Raw genomic sequence first — 17,128 nt, forward strand, 5'->3', positions numbered from 1 at the left:
GCCAATACTGTGGTTGAAAAGGCAAGTGAGAGAGATAGACAAACATAAGTTTTATCAAGAATATAGATAATGTAAGATAAATTTGAATGGAAAAAGGTCCATCAAAGCTGTTATCATTATTCTAAATGGGAATCTAACACAATCTGATTTCTTTTTCCTTCTTAAGAAAAAGAAAATGAAATACAGTGGGCCCTTAGTATCCACTGAGCTTTGGTTCTAAGACACCAATATCTGTGGATGCTCTAATCCCATTATATACAATGGCATGGTAAAATCATGTCCCTTACCTAAAATGGTAAAATCATGCTTTGATTTTTTGGAAAAAAATATTTAAAATATTTTCAAGCCATGGATGTTTGAATCTGTGGATGTAGAATCAGTGGATATGGAGGGCCAACTGTATGTTTTTCTTTTGCCTCCTCCAACCTGGTGTGCTTCAGACAGGTTGGACTACAGATGTAACATCAGCTCCCCAACTAATGGGAGTGATTAAAATATCCATTAAAGTATCAATATTTAATTTGTTTTAAAAACATATTAAATATTAAAAACACAATATCCATTGCACATCCCTCTACCCCAGCCAGTTAAAGGAGTTTAAATAAGTTATTGGCCTGTTACAGACAGGCCAAAATAAAGCTGCTTCGAGTCACTTTGGAGGTATGGTATTTCAATGATGCATGCGTCTTAAGAGTCCAAAAGCCGCACCAAAGCCACACTCCAGTCCTAAGGACTTGAGTGCAGCTTTAGTGTGGCTTTTGGACTCTTAGGACTCATGCATCATTGAAATACCATACCTCCAAAGTGACTCGAGGCAGCTTTGGCCTGTCTGTAACAGGCCATTTGCTTACCAGCAAAAAAGAGCAGAGAGGGGGTCAACCAAGCCTGCACTAGAAAAGGTTTTCATAGCCTAGCAGCAGCACTGACAAACCTCTCTCCTGTGCCCTCACTAGTCTCCTCTGCTGGTTTTGGGTCAGAGAAAATATCCTTCCCTGAAGATCATGAAGGTTGGGCAGGCTCATATGAGGAGATAGTCGATCTACGCAGTTGAGGGTTATCTGAAGAGCACCTGGTTGGGGAAAACATACTCCCATGGTCTTAAATTTCTTTTTAGAAACCTATAATTGGGATAGTGTAGATTTGTCTATTAACAGTGTTTCAAGCATGTGATTGTGTGTGTATATGTATTTTCTTAGCTTTACAATTCAACATACCTGTCATTTCACAGTTTCCAAGGCTGTTTTCTGCTAAGGAATTTCTTTCACCTTTTGGAATATACACAGAACTGTTGAATAGCTGAAGGAAATGACATGGTGATGTGCACATTTAAAGTCTGAGTTACATCAATTTCTATTCCTGCTCTCTCTTGCTGATTTGTGTTTTCTTTCTCCTCCCACTCCAACCTAATCCTAATTGAGTATGCTCTTACTACCCTGCACAGAGTTGCAAAATCTATCACTGTATACTGTCCTTTACAGAGTGATCCTGAATAAGGGTAGTTGAGTCAAACATTCCAAGGGACCAGAAGAGAGGGATGAAGCTCTTTTTAACTCTCATAGGAAAGAACACAAATAACTAAGTGGCAAAAAACCCCTCAGCTCCATTACTCTAATTCAGTGATGGCGAACCTATGGCACGCGTGCCAGAGGTGGCACTCAGAGCTTTCTCTGTGGGCACATGTGCCGTTGCCCCAGCACAGAGTTTGCCAGAGTTTGTTACTAGAAAGCCAGAGGGACATGGCACTTTGCAATAAATAAGTGGGTTTTGGGTTACACTTTGGGCACTCAGCCTCTAAAACGTTAACCATCACTGCTCTAATTTGTTTCAAATGCTGGTCAGAAACGCCTGAACATTGAGCCTGGTTTTGAGGTGAAAGACTGTAGAAAGCACATGTATACTATGAATAGGTCAAGATTGCTCTTTGGTTATTATTATATAATATAGTGTAAATATCTTGGTCTTTTTGTTTGGAAGAGGTCCAAATAAGAGTGCCATTTTCATTGTTCAGGAGACATATGGGAAAGTGAATCTATTGTAGTCGTTAACAGTGCTGGGCTGCAACTTGAGAGATCAGGGTCTAGTCCTCTCTGAGCCATGAAACTCACTCACTTCTATCTTGACTTACAGTTGCTATTGTAAGGAGAAAGTGGGGACCAGCAGTACCAGGTATGCCACTTTGAGTTCATTGGAGGAAAGGTGGGGTATAAATATAACCAATGAATAAATATTAATTGATCCTCATGTCAGGTTAGAAATATCAAACTATCATCCATGGTATGTATCATTATTAGATAATTATCTTAAAGATGTGTCAGCAGCATCAGAATTTCAGCTGAGGACATGATCTAAAATGTTACTTAAGATCCTAGAAATCTAAAAAATGATGGTCCTAGAACAACTTTTAAAACTGTTTAAATGCTATATTTTCTTGTTGCTTGTGCTTTCACATGCAACAAGATTTATGTGATTTATGATGACCCTAAGGCCATCACAGGGTTTTCTGGGACTTCAATATTTTTCATGTAAGAGCTCTTTTGAGTTTTCTCTTTTCTTTTGTTTTCAGATTGGTCGTTTAGTAATTGGACAGAATGGAATTCTTTCTACCCCAGCTGTCTCCTGCATTATTAGAAAAATAAAAGCGATTGGTGGTATCATTTTGACAGCAAGTCACAACCCTGGTGGACCCAATGGAGATTTTGGTATTAAATACAACATTTCAAATGGAGGTAATTCTAACCCTGTACCCCACTTCTCACCTGTGGCCTTTTCTCTTGCTATTGACCAGTTCTTGCTAGCCGTGTTGTCTATTTCTACCTGTAGTAGGTTTTGTCTGATTTGCAGGTGTCAGAGCATGCCACAGCACTACCTGTCTGGCTTGGCTGGAGGGAGTGGAGCAGAATTTGAGGATGAGAACAAGGTTGAGAAGGAGTTTGAAGAGAAACAGGAAAAAGGACATAAAATAGACTTGGAAATTCATGACCCTCCATGTTGCTGGACTATAGAGCCTAGCCAATGATGAGGCATTATAGGCCCAGCAACATCTGCAGGGCCACACACTCCCCAGCCCTCACATAAATAAAGCAATATAGGCGGGTTACAGACCGCCATAAGGTATGCGCTCTGCGCGTACTAGGGTTAGGAAGGGCCGTATTTGGGTTAGGAAGGGTCTTACCTTCCTCACGGCCCTTCTTCGTAGTATGCACGGAGCGCGTCGTAAATGGCAGCGCCCATCCATATGGGCGCTGCCATTTTGACATCTTGGACACATAGCGTCCAGACATGTCGCGGTGGAAGTGACGCTGCAAGGGCGCGTTTCACCCCTTGCGGCGCCACTTCCTCATTTTGAAAAGGAGCGCCATTTCGGCTCTCCTTTTTTGCTGCACTGGGAAGCCTTGTGGTCTGGCCGCTGGGGCTTCCTTCCGCAGCGAATGGTGGTGGCGGGAAAACGGCCGCTTGAGGGCGGTCTGTAACCCGTCATAATTAGTATACTATATTTGGTTTCTGAAGATCTACTAATATCACTCAGGATTATTGCCAGGACTTTCAGTAATCAGCCACTTACATTCTTATTTTAGAATGTTAGTTAATGTGAATCCTTATTCCTTTTCTCTCAGTGTGATGTTCCATGTACACTTAGGATGCAACAACACTGTAGAAATAATGCAATTTGAAACAGTTTTAACTGCCATGTCCCCATCCTACAGAATCCTGGGATTTATAGTTTTGTGAGATACCAGCACTGTTTTCCAGAGAAGACTGCAGACTTTCTAAAACTACAAACTCAATATTCCATTGGATGGAGCTACAGCACTATAAGTGGTGTCAAACTGCACTATTTCTACACTGTGCTTCAATTGTGCCACATTGATGCCATTATGCCACTAAGAAAGTTTACTTGTATAGCCAGGTATTGGTTGTATGAATTAAAACAAAGAAACAAGCCTGTGTACAGGATATCCAGATACAGACAGGTTAGGACTTCTCTACTTATTATTATTATTATTATTATTATTATTATTATTATTTGTTTATATAGCACTGTAGATTTACTTTTAGCAGTAATGTAGAAAAGGAATTTCAGCAAGTTAGTAGCTTTGCAAGAAAAGATATGTGTGCAGCAGTTCCCTCTCCTGCACAACTATTAAAGACAGAGAAGCCCCAAGTAATTTTGCATCTGGCTGTCTGACTTCTTAAAATATATTCTATGTATTTGTACTGTATATGTATATTGTGCGCATATATTTATCCAGTGCAGAAGCTGGTAATTCTAAAACATAGAATGACAGTTTATAAAATTATTGGAGAATGTCATATATTTGGGAAATTCTGGGAGCTATAGTGCAAAAAAGTAATTTGTCTAAACCTCATCCTTATATAAAAGAACTGATGATTCAAATGTGAACTGTCTACTTGTATTTCCAAGGTGTATTTCCCTCACTCATACATAAGCCAACACATACTCACACATACCATGGGATTTTGCAGAGTTGATTCAATGAAGTTGCACTGACCAAACAGTTTTGTGTTAAGATCACAAGTGCCTGTCTTAAATATCTTCCGTTCTAACATTCTTTCCAGGTGCACATTCTCATTGTTCGACTTTTAAAGCCAGCTCTACCTCAGGTGGTATGTAACTGAGATCTGTTGTTTCCTACTAGGGCCTGCTCCTGAAGGTATTACTGACAAAATTTTCCAGATTAGCAAAACTATTGAAGAGTATGCTATATGCCCAGATTTAAATGTAGACCTCAGTACCATTGGAAAGCAGCAGTTTGACTTAGAAAACAAGTTTAAACCATTTACAGGTAAGTAAGATCTGTATTGTTTTTCTTATTAGTTGTAGTAGCTCTTTCCTATTATTTACTACAATGATAATCCTCTTATTGCAGGAGCTAGTAATTCAGATATTGCGGTAGGGTAGTCAGATGCAAGAGAGGACAAGATGCTTTTAACAGTTACAAAGATGCTTGTGTGACAAACTGCTAAAATTCCTTTAGTAGCGAAACTGTATCCATTGATCTACAAACGTTGCTTTTCATGTTGCTTTTATGCAATTGAAAATATAAATAACCTCTCCAAACAGGTTGACCAGATGTCATAACCACAAAAGAGGACAAGGCATTGCAAAATGTATGACATTCAACAAAATAAAACCTAGCAACACTAAGAAAAATAAAAATTAATGTTTCTTAGTCATGCTCAAGATGGAGGATATTTTGCAATTCCTCCTGTAGAGAAGGTTGAAATATAGGGTGTGCCCTGGAAAAATGTAGGAAATGACCAGGGTCTGGTCACCCTGTCCCAAAAGATCAATAAGGCTTCTTAGATAGAAAAGTATAAATTCTGTAAATGAGTAGTTTGCTTTAACTTTTTTTTAAAATCATCTTTTTTTATATTTACCAGTACAGTCAGCCCTCCATTTTCCAGAACCCTCCCTCCCAGTGAAAATGGAATTTTTCACATACAGTAGACCTGCCCGTTATGCAGAGGATCCTTTCCAGACCCTCCCATGTAAGGGGAATTGAGCATATGTTCAAATCCCATTCAGAATAATGGGACGTGTGCCCCATTGTTTTGATTGGGGCTTGCCTTCCGCATGAGCTCAGTCCACAGAAGGCAAGCCCACATAAGAGGTGGGCCAGCTGTATTCAAGCCCCATAGGCTTGAATAGAGGCACACACCCAATTTTAATCCCCTCTGTTTGCTCCTAGTGAGTAAACGAGGTTCGCGGATATGAAGTCCATGCAAATGGATGAGCAACTGTACATTTATTTTTTATTAAGGTCATGTTAGCAATTAATAACTCTGGAGATATGACGGAAGGATGGTGGTTACTTGTTGAAGCTGACCATATTTTGCATTTTTTCTACAAAAAATAAAAAAGAAAGTGGTAGGTGGCAGGTAGCAGTATTCAAAATGTGTGCCATGTATAAAGTCAAAATTATTTTCTTTGTTATTTTTATCAAAAGACGATCAGGACAGTTACTTGTATAGCTGCTTTTGCTTAATTGCAATATTATTACTATTTTTTTAAAAAACAAATAACATTTGGTTGTTCACATAGTGATTTCTTTCCTTTCTTATTTCCAGTTGAAATTGTGGACTCGGTAGAAGCTTATGCCAACATGTTGAGAAATATTTTTGATTTTAGTGCACTAAAGGAGTTACTCTCAGGTCAAAACCACCTAAAGATTCGGATAGATGCTATGCATGGAGGTATGCAAGTTAAATTAAGATATACGACTATTGTACTTTGAAATTGTTTGCTTATATGTTTGTTATTTTGACATGAAAAGGATTTAGACTACAATCTCCCTCCCACTTACCTGGAAGTAAATCCCACTGAATCCAGTGGAGTCTTCTAAGATTGTCATGTCATTATTATTATACACTGGTACCCCGGGATACGAATGCGCCGCCTTACGAAATTTCCGGGTTACGAAAAAAATCCATTCAAAAAAACTGTTCCGGGTTATGAAGGTTATTTCGGGTTACGAAAAATTTTTTGGTGCTTTTCGGCGCTATTTCACACGAAATCGCGGCTTTTCCCCATTAGCGCCTATGGCTTTTTCGCCTTACGAAGTATTCCGGGTTACGAAAGCGGCGGCGGAACGAATTAATTTCGTAACCCGGGGTACCCCTGTAGTTAGAAAATGATAGCAGGACTTAACTGCACAACTTCATTTACAAACCCCTTGAATTGAGTGTTTCAATATGCACTTAAGCATTATGTCCTTATGTTAATGGAAGTTATTTTTCTTCCATCAACATGAGGACATAATGCTTAAGTGCATATTGAAACACTCGTGAGAATCCATTGGTTTTATACTTTGATAAAAACTATCACATAAGTCACTTCTAAATGATCACATAATTTTTTCAGCAAAAATTTAAGTGTTTGTGATTGATTTCTTTTTTAAAAAATTGTTAGCATTTACACTTATTTGTTCCTTTGTCCCTGCTTTGCTGAATCAGTTGTTGGGCCTTATGTGAAAAAGATCCTCTGTGAAGAGCTTGGGGCCCCAGCAAATTCAGCTGTGAATTGTGTACCTCTTGAGGACTTTGGTGGTCATCATCCTGATCCAAACTTGACATATGCTGCTGATCTTGTCCAGAGTATGAAGACAGGAGAATATGATTTTGGAGCAGCCTTTGATGGAGATGGGGTATGTTCTACTATCCTCCTAATCACACACACACACACACACACACACACACACACACACCAATTTTAAATGAAAGTTTGTTCCTGCTGACATGTGGAACTTCAAACAGTTGATGGATTCTAAAATAGTTGAACCAGGCCTACCCTTGATAGAAACAAACTGAATTTATATTGAAATTTTCAGAGTTGTGAAGGAAATGTATTCATTGCTAAATGTCACTTCAGCAAAAATATTCTACACTCTGAGTTGTCGTTCGTATGTTTTTATGACTGAAACTGGAAAGTATGATGATCAATATGCTAGAAGTTATGGCAGGCTCTCTCCCTTTAGTTTAAGGCTTCCATTCCTCAGTGACAAGAGGAGAGAACTTCATTTCCCAGTAGCCTCAGCCAGCAAGGCTAATGGTAAAAAGTATTGATGATTATAGTCAAATATATGTGGATAGCCAAAATTTCCCCACCCCAATAAAAAGGTGATTGTGATGTTGAACAAATGATCAAGACATCTCAACTCAACACCATGTTCTTTATCCACAAAATGTGGTCTAGAAAGATAATATTTTTAAAGAGAGAGCAAAGATAACCTAAGCAACTAGTGAAATAAACATGTGTGTGTGTGTGTATGGATGTATATGTGTTGTTGCATGTTCTTCATTTCCTTGAAGGAGAATAATATCAACCTTACACTGTGCAAAATAACCAATATATAATTGTCCTCGACATTTGTGGCTTTGATACTCTTGGTTTTAATTATTCATGAGGACAAGGCTGCTGCGCACGCACTCCTCTTCCTCATCGCTCCGAGGCTTTTCCTCTGGGGAGAAATAAGCCTAAGAGGGAGAAGCCAGGAAGGTTGCGTGTGCCAATCCCACTCCTTTCCAGGACAGAGAGCCGTTTCGTTCCCCAAGCAGCTCTCTGCCTTGGGAAGGGGTTTGTGGAAAATAATCCCCCACCCTTTTCCAGGACAGGGAGGTGCCTGGGGAAAGACAGCTCTCTTGCCTTGGAAAGGGGTTTGGGGAAAGTGAATGTGCCCTCCTTCCTGCTGTTCCAAGGCTTCAGAGAGCTCCCTAGAGCTCCCTGAAGACTTAGAAGGGAAGGAGGGAGCTGTGAATTCATACTCTCCTGACCTTCCAGGACCTCAGCGAGCTTGCTACAGCTGTTTGGGGCTTCGAAAGGGAGATGAGGGGCATGCACACATGCACTGCTTTCACCCCCCTGCTTTGTTTGCGAATTTTGACTTTTGTGGGGAGTCTTGTGCCCCTAATCTCCATGAATGAAGGGTCAACTGTAACATGATTACTGGATAAGTTTGTATTGGATTTTCTACTCCTAATAATGGCCTGAAACAGATGAGCAGTAAAGTGTGGCTTCCAGCTGCTCTGGGGGTGGGGCATACAAATGATGCATGGCCCCAGAGCAGCTAGAAGCCGCAAGGAGAGAGTGCAGAGCTGAGAAAAGCCGGCTGCAAAAGGAGTGGCAAAAAGTCACTTCTTGCCGGCAGCCCATTTAGGGCTATGGCAGTGGCTGGCTTTGGGACCACACTATCTGGTCACTATGGTCTCCCACCACTCAGGGCTCGCTCACAGCTGGAATGGCCAGAGGTCGCTCCAAGCCACCTGTCTGGTTGAGGCCAATGTTACATGCAAGTGATAGTGCCTTTGGATCTCATCCAAATTCTGTCAGTGGAAACAGAGCCTCTACGTTTCCTTACACCAAAAGATTACATCTTTTGACTTTCATTTTCCATTAATATGTACAGTTGGCCCTCCGTATCTATGGATTCTGTATCCACTGATTCAAATGTCCAAATCTTGAAAATATTTTTTTAATTCAAAAAACAAACTTTGATTCTGCCATTTTATATAAGTGATACCATTTGACTACACCTTATATATAATGGTATTTGAGCATCCACAGATTTTGGTATCCACAGGACATCCTAGAACCAAACACCATTAGATATCAAGGGCCCACTGTATGCAGTTAACATTTTCTTTTGTCTAGCCATATTGCCAAGCTAAAACCATTTTTTTCACTTTTGTCTTCATTAGGATCGCAACATGATTCTTGGAAAACATGGATTCTTTGTGAATCCCTCAGATTCTGTAGCTGTTATTGCTGCAAATATTTTTAGTATTCCTTACTTTCAACAAACAGGTGTTCGAGGGTTTGCCCGAAGTATGCCTACAAGTGGCGCAATTGACAGGTAGGAGTTAAAAGGTGAAATGTCTTTCTTCTTGAGTCGTTGACTTTGTCCGAATTTCCTCTTGGTCTTTTAATAATCAGTTAGGGGTGTACCAAAAGTGATATGTGTACTCTTACACACTCATACCATTTCTAGTGTAGATAGGAATAACAGAAATCAAATTAATATCTGTTCAGCCAGGTGAATTGGTTTCATAATATTCCAACGTCTAAAGTGCATCTCAGATCAGGGCTGGGAATTATGACCTTTCTGATGTTGTTGCACAGCATCTCCTCTTGGCCCTTATTAGCATAGACAGTTGTAAATTGGGAGCATTCCAACTCATCTAGCAAACTATAGTTGCCCATCCCAGATCTACAACTTCCTAAAACATGAATGGAGATTGTGTTACCTTCTAGATGGTGTTGTACTGCAACTCCATCTGCTTTAGCTAGCATTGCCATACTGAAGGATGTTGGATGTTTTGAGTCCAATAATTTCTAGAGGGCCACAGGAGCCAACCCAGATTCTAAACTCTGCTAAAAGCTGCACATAAAGTAGAAGAGACATTTATGCACAGTGGTTTGCAAATGACAGTGGCTGCTGATACCTTTTTTACCTGCCACCTTAAAGTAGAGATGAACCACATGCCATTTGTGGGCAGCTCCAGGACAGTTCTTGTTCAACTGTTAATGCTGTATAGAATTAAAAGCTGGAACTCCATTGCCTAATGCAGAAAGGGAAGACAGATCCATGCATGCATGAGAGAGAGAGAACCAAGAATATAGCAGTAGTATGGGAGGTGAGGTGGGATGAAGGCATTGGTACCTAAAATACAAATTCTGCTCCTCCGAATGAAATTTTGCTTCAGTCCCCAAACCTATAGCATTCCAGAAAATAAGGCATTGCAAAGTGTTCATGCTTAGAACTCTTACATTTGAGATATTTGCTTTCCATTGGTACTTTTGTCTTCCCATTTTCTTTGGATGCCTAAACTGTAGTTCTAAATGCTCAGTTGAAATTTTAAGTTGATGAAATGCTAGAAATATAGGAACTGGAAGAAAATGTCATGGAAGGGGCAAATTCTTATTGAAGGTAATGGTCTCATCTTACCCTCCCTGTACCCTTGGGGATCCTACTGAAGTACAGCACCTTCTTGATGCGATTTCATCTGTGGAACTCACTCTGCATGGCGATTTGGCTGAACAACTCACTTCTTGGATTTAGTAGGATAGTTACAACCTTCCTCTCCTAGGTGGCCCCCTCCACCTTAGAATGATAGCAGTGTTTTTCTTTGACAGTTTGCTGGAGTTAATTTTAGTTTGTACTTGTAAATGATTGCGGTTCTAACTTATTTTTATTAATTCTCTTGTAATTCATACCAGCAGTCAGTTTGTTGACTGAAGAATAAAGGATGTGTATGTAAATATATACCTTTACAACAAAGTTGAAAAATATATTGAAAAAATTATTCATGATAGGCTAAGGATTGCAAAAAATATTGGCTTGGACCCAAGAGCCTGGGCATGCCTGATGAGATTCTGACTTTTTTCTCTTCTTACCAAACAAAACAGTTTTTGAGATTCTTCTCCAGTTTCAGAAGTGGCATGTCATGCAACACGAGTGGCTTTTACTCAGGAAACGAAGTCCACAGAGCCCCCTTTTAGCCCATAGATCAGGTTGTGGAGTCCTTTGGGACCTGGCCTTGCTGGGCAGTGTTCTCTAAAACATTGAAATTTGATTACTTTAGCTCACCACCAGTTCTTAAATGATGGCTTGAATGCAGTAAATGCACACGTATAAAAGGGGTAACATCTGAAATGTTTATTAAAACTCTGCTTCCATTTCAAAATATCCATTGATCAAAGTCTGTCAGTCATATTTTTGGTTTTTTTAAAAACATGAATGGCCATTTCTCTTCACTCCCACCCCCGTGAAGGATAAAAAGGTCTTGAATATTGGGAGATAGAAAAGGCAGAAAGGAACACACAATTTCATGTGGGTAGCTGGGAAATGTTGCCATTCCGTGTTATGCTGGATCACTAATGTGTAAAAAGATTAGGTAGGCTCACAAAGCACCAGGTAGTATGATCAAGGACATTATTTACTACTTAGAACATATTAGCCCTGACATGTTTTCTAGTAAATCATGGATTGATTACACTGACTTTGTTTTTCACAGGGTAGCCAAAGAGACAAAGATTGCATTATATGAAACTCCAACAGGTTGGAAGTTCTTTGGAAATCTCATGGATGCAAACAAACTTTCTTTGTGTGGAGAGGAGAGTTTTGGTACTGGTAAGGAAACATTTACATTTCATTTGTACCACATTTTTATTTCCAAAAGGAAACTCAAAGTAGCCAACAACAACCTGCCAAATGAAACACAACACTATTAAGAAAGCAATCAACCAATATTTAAAATGTATACCAGGTCAAGATATTTGTCCCTCAACTTTTTTGCCTTCAGCTCCCATTGATTTCAGTGGCCAGGCTGCCTTGGGAATTTTGGGAATTGTAGTATAAAAATACATTTTCAGGCTCTGATGATACCTAGAACAATTATATCCTGAAAAACACTCATGTCAGATCTCCCACTATACATTAAAACAAAGGAGTAGAAATGGGCATATTCCTATTCCAAGACTTTGACAAAGGGAATCTCCCCCAGGTTCAGGTTCTGGCACAGTTTTGAGATGATGCTAGTTCCTTATCCTCCTCCTTGCTGGGACCAAAATAGGAGGAAGATGCTTACAGAGAGAGACCTTATTAACAGTACAGTATCTCACATTAGTTGCATCTGTTTACAGTTGTACATAATGGCCTCTATACCTGAAACTCAAGCAAAGTACTCTCAAGCTAAAAAGATTCTGTTCCATCAAGTTATTTTTTTCCTCTTGGCAGAATAGTGCTTCATTCATATGAGTTTTGTGTGCATGTCTGCTGCAGGATCTGATCACATCCGTGAAAAAGATGGACTCTGGGCTGTATTGGCATGGCTCTCAATCATAGCAACCCGCAAACAGAGTGTGGAGGAGATCCTGAAAGACCATTGGCAAAAATTTGGGAGGAACTTCTTCACAAGGTATGGATCATATGAATTACTTCATTAAAGTCTGTATATTTTGTATGTGAATACAATGAATAGAACAGAATTATCAGAGGTTTCACAGTAAACATCTGGGAAAGAAATGTCTATGGAAATGATACTGGTATTTGTGGTGCTGTTGGTGATTTAGAAATACAAGTTATGTGTCATATTTTAAATTCTATTATGTAAACTGTATACATGTCTTGCCCTTTATCAGGTTTCTATTTTTAAAATGGCACAAAATACTGTATGAAGATTTTTTAAAGGATGGTTACATGCTGATGACTACAGGTACTTGCCATAGTCATCCATCTTTGTCTTACTAAAGTTTTCCTGACTGCTATCTAGATATGACTATGAAGAGGTGGATGCTGATGGTGCTAACAAGATGATGAAAGATCTAGAGACAATGTTCTTTGACCGTTCTTTTGTGGGAAAGAAGCTATCGGCAGGTGATAAATCATACACTGTGGAGAAAGCAGATAACTTTGAATACAGTGATCCTGTAGATGGAAGCATCTCAAGGAATCAGGTAGGAAAATGGTTCAACTTGAAGTAGATGGAAGTGGTCAGAAAGTGTGTTCTGATGGTGTTGATGTTTATTATGACTCCAGACACAATTAAAATATGTTTAACGATGATGTCCTTAGACACATACACAGCTTCTTTTTTAAATGTAACATTTAAGATTTAATCCCATTTTGTCACGATGCAACCAAATTATGCCTATAGCTCTGGTGAGCCATAAAAACTATAGAAGCCTTGCAATCTTCTTGTCTGGCCTTCTCATGGTCATAAAAGACTGTTTCGCTAAGCTGTAATTACCAAAATGTGGGACTCTTATTGTTTTGTTATCTCTGTTTGGAAGCTGGATGTATGTGCCATAAGACCCTTTTTTGTTAACACTCCATCACCTGAGAGTCTTTTTGTAATAATATATGCAACGAAGAGGACACAGGTCTTTGAGGTCTGGGATCATGTGAAGAGCTTGGAGTATTTGTAGAGATGATACAGATCAGTATAACCTCATCTCTGTTTAGGGTGAAGGTGAACACACTTCAAAGCTTAACTGGTGAATGCAGTTAGATTCAGCAGAGAAACTAGTTCATTTCAGTATCCTAAAGGAGTTGCTCCTGTGGAAACTATGAAAGTGACTATCTTACTGGCTCTCAGCTGAGCTCATTTGAAAATGATACATTGATCCTACTTTTATTGTCCTCAGTCTCCAAATTTGTTGTGCCCCTTCAAGTCATTTTTTCTTGGCAAGATTTGTTCAGAGGCCTTTGCCTTCCTCTGAAGCTGAGAGAGTGTGACTTGCCCAAGGTCACCCAGTGGGTTTCTGTGGCAAAGTGGGGATTTGAACTCTGGTCTCCAGAGTCCTAGTTCAACATCGAAACCACTATGCCACACTAGCTCTCACATTTAGCCTTTCTAAAAGGAAATGCCTAGAAGTTGATCGCAAACTCATTTGTTTTGTCAGTCTCTGTCAGTGTGCCATATCTGAGGACTTTAGTCCTCTAGTCCACCTTCCCCCCCACCCCATATTTTTGTGCTTGCCCTGATTTATATTATATCAGGTTTTTTGCCCTTAATATTATCCAGATCTGTTTGGGTGTATCCTCTTCCGAAAATTTTCTGACTCTGAACAAACTTACCTTTTCAGTCCTTGACCCATCCACACTTCTTGGTCATGGCAATCCCGTAGCAAAAAGAAGCAGCAGATTAGGATCCACTGACATTTAGCAGTGTTTCTTTTACTTACCACAGTTGACCTGAGGGCCAGTTTAATAGGGTTTCCTGCTGGAAACAGAGCTGCTGATTGCACACTCTACAACCACTGTCATAGTTAAAGCAAACAGCTGCCTCAGCTGGTCAATATATTTTGATGATGTTGATGATGATGATGATGATGATGATGATGATGATGATAGTTGTCGTTGTTGTTATTCATGGCAATAAGATGCAGTCATAATAAATTGTATAATCAATAATTAATAATTGCAGCTATGGACCAGTGGCAGCAGTGACCTTTTATTTTTATATCCTGCTTGAAACATTCTGTCTCACAGCTATTTTTCTGTCCACATGGTTCAGGCAGGACATCATCATGTTAAACTGCAAACTGGTAGCACCTGAAAGCTGACTTTCTTCTTTTCAGAAGAATTTAATAATTAGATTTGTTAAATATTTCTTGCAATGGAATTATCTAATCCACTTATATACACTCCATTATCTATAGGCACCAAGTTCAGAGCAAGACCTAACAGAGGCAGAAGGTTGTCTCAGTGATGACTTTGGCTTTGTTGTTTAGTTTAGATAAAGCAAAGTTGGGTATACACTTGATTTACTTCTTTCCAAAGCATACACCAAACTGAATTATATTTATATCTGTTGGATTCCTGAGCTTGGTGCAGGACTATATGCAAAATATGTAATCCTACCTGAGAGGTTAATTGGGATGGAAGAGAAACTATGAACAAGTAGGCTACAAAGTGTATAATTTATGTCGATACCTGTGCTCCTGTAGCTTTGGAGCACCTGTAGCTCTACTAGTAATGAGAGTTGGAACTCAGGTGCGCCAGTCAGACACATTAAGTTCACCAAATGGTAGTCAGAATGCTGCAAAAAAAGGCTAGGGGGTTAGTTGTTTATTTAACTATTTCTTGTGTGTTTGTTCAGAAATGTTTAGTAATATACATTGGCTGTAAATTTATTCTTTTCAGGGTCTGAGGCTCATCTTTGCTGATGGTTCTCGTATCATCTTCCGATTAAGTGGCACAGGAAGTGCTGGAGCAACAGTGCGACTGTATATTGATAGCTATGAAAAAGATGCACCCAAAATATATGAAGACCCTCAGGTAGGATTCTACTCTTGAGTATCTCATTCTGTTCCATTCTCCTTGAGAATCTTCTTCTCAATTGAAATGAGACTGAAAGTTCCATATGTTCCAGGAGGCAAAGAATTTAGTTGTCAGAGTAATTATTAAAAAATTGTAAAATGATCCTCTGGAAACATTTTGATTTTTGAACCCCATCCTTCTGAAATAAATCCAGAATTATATTAATACACTCATTGGAAGGTCACTCTGAAATGCTGAGATACCATGCTAGCAATATAGCATTCATTACCAATTGATAGAATCCTTTGGTTTGAAAAACAGCTATGGACTTTGAAGTATTTAATAAATTAAAAAAAAAAGATTAGGAAAAATGGACTTACATTCAGTCTGCAATATACTGCAGAATTTGAAAAGTAAAACAAAAAAGTAATACATCATGTTCTTACTAGAGAAAGGAAAAGACAGTCACACTTCATATTTCTTCATAAAAGACTTGGAAGAGGTTATTGTGAAGCATGCAAAAGACTAACATTTTTCTCTCTGACTCTGGATCTAGAGCTTCACTCAGATTCTTATCTCATCTGTGCTTTCAAGTGTTTTTATTGCATAATCGGGTGCTAGAAATGTGTGTTCCACAAAACCTTTAGATTTCTACATGTCACAATAGAGATCTTGCTCTGTCTGGTATTATTATAGTTCTTCAAGTCCCTAGATTTCTAGTCTTAGCTGTGTGCACAGGGCAAGTGACCAAATCTTAAATATATTAGAATAACAAACATAAAAAACTATTTCTAGGAATTTTGACCAGTATTTTTTTGGTTCTCCTCAATTTTTTCCCCTTTTCTTCCCTTTGTTGCAGGTCATGTTGGCTCCTCTCATCTCCATTGCTTTGAAGCTTTCGCAGCTTCATGAGAGAACTGGTCGCACTGGCCCCACTGTCATTACTTAAATACAGAACTTGAAGCCATTTGAAAATTTGTTGTCAAGCAACTAGCCACTGATTCAGCTAGCCTTTCTTCCTATTACTAGTTTTAATCCCTAAAAATGCTAAAAGCACCATCGAGTAATAAAAGAATAGATATATTTTAAAGTGTTTACACTATGTGTATGCATATATACATTGTCTCGCTAATGTCATCTTGTTACCTATCTAATTTGTTCATAGTACTTATTTAATATATTTTGCCTTTTGGTTTTGCAGTTCTGAAATAATGTTACTCTTTTCCAAGAGTTTCTCTGTACTGCTTCTGCACAAAGGCATTTTTAGAAGGGCAATGGATAGGTTTCTTTGTAAGCTTTGTGCCACAAATGTACAATCACTGTGAATAATGGTGTTTCCCTGATCACTGTGGAATGTCTCTATCAGTTGGACTCTATGCCATAATGTCTGTACAAAGACCCCACTGCCACTCTTGCACCGAATTCACCCCAAACACAAGCATTACAAAATAATAAAATGAAATGAAACAGTATCATTATGGGATTACGTTGTTTTTAATTGCAGACAATGTATACACAGCATCCACTTAAATCTATTTCAAAAACTATGTATATGTGCTGAAAGTGGAGGAAAAGTGAGATAAAGGTCTTCTGTTTACTTCCCCATGAATTTCCATTTCAGATTTGTTGAAGTGCCCCTTCCACTACTTGAAGGGCCAGTCCAGGGGTGGGAATTGTGCAGCCCTTCATATGTCCTTGGACTGGAGTGCCCAGAATTTCTCACTATTGGTTATGCTGACTAGAGCTCTTGGGAGCTGCAGTCCAACAATATCTTGAGTCCTACCCAACTCCTATCCCTGCATTAGGCAGAGTGCAGCAATCATTTCATGTGAAAGAAGCTAGGGAAC

General features: G+C 39.1%; 1 protein-coding gene across 2 annotated transcripts in view; it reads left to right on the plus strand.

Annotated features, from left to right (window-relative positions):
- PGM1 (phosphoglucomutase 1) overlaps positions 1-16,753 on the plus strand; it is a 35,348-nt gene extending 18,595 nt beyond the window's left edge. For both annotated transcript variants that reach the window (XM_042463277.1, XM_042463278.1), the window contains exons 2-11: positions 2,564-2,726; positions 4,659-4,805; positions 6,091-6,216; positions 6,976-7,166; positions 9,217-9,371; positions 11,533-11,648; positions 12,300-12,435; positions 12,790-12,973; positions 15,165-15,299; positions 16,141-16,753. In XM_042463277.1, coding sequence (XP_042319211.1) covers positions 2,564-2,726; positions 4,659-4,805; positions 6,091-6,216; positions 6,976-7,166; positions 9,217-9,371; positions 11,533-11,648; positions 12,300-12,435; positions 12,790-12,973; positions 15,165-15,299; positions 16,141-16,230 — 1,443 coding nt within the window. In that variant the 3' untranslated portion in view covers positions 16,231-16,753. The remainder of the gene's footprint in view (positions 1-2,563; positions 2,727-4,658; positions 4,806-6,090; positions 6,217-6,975; positions 7,167-9,216; positions 9,372-11,532; positions 11,649-12,299; positions 12,436-12,789; positions 12,974-15,164; positions 15,300-16,140) is intronic.
- Positions 16,754-17,128: the final 375 nt, after the last annotated feature.

Source organism: Sceloporus undulatus, chromosome 4, assembly GCF_019175285.1.
Source record: "Sceloporus undulatus isolate JIND9_A2432 ecotype Alabama chromosome 4, SceUnd_v1.1, whole genome shotgun sequence".
Taxonomy (NCBI): domain Eukaryota; kingdom Metazoa; phylum Chordata; class Lepidosauria; order Squamata; family Phrynosomatidae; genus Sceloporus; species Sceloporus undulatus.